This window comes from Alosa sapidissima, chromosome 5, assembly GCF_018492685.1.
Source record: "Alosa sapidissima isolate fAloSap1 chromosome 5, fAloSap1.pri, whole genome shotgun sequence".
Classification (NCBI taxonomy): Eukaryota; Metazoa; Chordata; class Actinopteri; order Clupeiformes; family Clupeidae; genus Alosa; species Alosa sapidissima.
The window spans coordinates 20,265,837-20,267,493 of record NC_055961.1 but is presented as its reverse complement, the minus strand read 5'-3'; the positions used below and the strand labels follow the sequence as shown (position 1 = coordinate 20,267,493).

General features: G+C 53.4%; 1 protein-coding gene across 1 annotated transcript in view; it reads right to left on the bottom strand.

The window, feature by feature from the left end:
• The window catches only part of LOC121708801 (sodium channel subunit beta-4-like), a 13,487-nt gene extending 12,033 nt beyond the window's left edge, over nucleotides 1-1,454 (bottom strand). The window contains exons 1-2 of the mRNA XM_042091715.1: nucleotides 1,044-1,454; nucleotides 272-611 (exon numbers count right to left, since the gene is read on the bottom strand). Of these exons, the coding sequence (XP_041947649.1) occupies nucleotides 272-359 (88 nt within the window). The 5' untranslated portion in view covers nucleotides 360-611; nucleotides 1,044-1,454. The remainder of the gene's footprint in view (nucleotides 1-271; nucleotides 612-1,043) is intronic.
• Nucleotides 1,455-1,657: the final 203 nt, after the last annotated feature.

Genomic DNA, 1,657 nt, shown 5'->3' with positions numbered 1-1,657 from the left:
TGTGTGTGTGTGTGTGTGTGTGTACCTGTGTCTGTGTGTCTGTGTGTTTGTGTCAGAAGTGTACATGAGAAGGTACAAACCACAACAGAAAATGAGAGAGAGAGATAGTGAGAGAGAGAAAGACACATATATATATATATATAGAGAGAGAGAGAGAGAGAGAGAGAGAGAGAGAGAGAGAGAGAGAGAATGCACAGTAAAATCTACTTATCAACTTGGGACAGTGGAAGTGGATGAGTGAGATCCAGTGAGTGGTGACATCAAGTCTTACCCAGGATAAGTGTGACTAGCAGACTGGTCTTCAGGCGGGTTGAGAACAGCGTGCTCCGGGGCTGGACACCGGTACTCCTGGCCTCCATGGCTGCGTGTCTGCGTCCACGTCCTGTACCGCTTCGGCTGGACTTTCCACACCAGGCTCTGTCGCTGGTAGCGTTTGGTCCCAATTCCCTTTTTCGCAATAAGAGTTGTGACGCTGAAAGTTCCAAGCGAGAGGCGCTGCCAGAGCCTTTGTGATGCCTGTGTGTGTTCCGTGTTCCGTCTGGCTCTGGTAGTGGACCAGGTTCCGTCTGGCCTGATTCCGTCTGGCTAGCTTCTGACCCCTTACAACAGCCCTGTCAGGGGGGAGAAGGTAGAAGTTAGTGGAAGGGTGGATGGTGGGTGATCTGATGGAGGAGCAGGACACGGATGAGAGAGAGAGAGAGAGAGAGAGAGAGAGAGAAGCTTATCAGTTAAACTAAATGCTACCACACCAACTATATAGAGCTAGAGCTCCAGAGAGAGGACTCTTTCTGATCAGTATGCCGAGCCTGTGCAAAGACGTAGACAGAACACCAGAACACACTGTATGTGTTAGTCTGACTCTGTGTGTGTGTGTGAGTTTATGTGTATGAGTGTGTGCGCCGTGTGTGTGTGAGTTTATGCATATGTGTATGAGTGTGTGCTGGCGCATGGGTGTGCTTGTGTGTGTGTGTGTGTGTGTGTGTGTGTGCGTGCGTGTGTGTGTGTGTGTGTGTGTGTTTGTGTGTGAGTGAGTGTGTGTGTACCTTTTTCACTGCGCAGGTGAGGCAGGCAGAGGGCAGTCAGCAGGCTGAAGGAGAGAGGGCAGTCAGCCGGCTGAAGGAGAGAGGGCAGTCAGACGGTATCCAGGGAAAGACCAGCCAGTGCTCCGCTCCGCTCCACTCCGAGACGTTCCCTCTCCCTGTGTCTCTATCTCTGTGTGCGTGCGTGCGTGCGTGCGTGCGTGCGTGCGTGTGTGCGTGCGTGCGTGCGTGCGTGTGTTCCTGGACGGAGCGCTGCGGACGGCAGAGGATGTCAGCCGCAGACCTGATGGCTCCTGGGCTCATGGATGGGATGAGTCCAACCGGCTCCTCCCAGCAGTAGCAGCAGGCAAGAGGCTACCGTAGCGTCTCTCTCTCTCTTTCTCACTCTCTCTCTCTCACAGAAAAGCCAGAATCTGGCTCTCACTCAACTTTTCTATGCTCCTCTGCTCTGCCTATCCCTCCCTCCCTCCCCTATTCCTCTCTCTCGTCCTCTCTCACTCTCCCTCTCTCTCTCTCTCTCCCCCTCCCTCCCTCTATCTCTCAGAGGTGCGTTTGCAGACTCAGGCAGTTTTGTCAGCCAGTGTTACTGGGGCTCAAGAGGAAGTTCTGCAATGCAG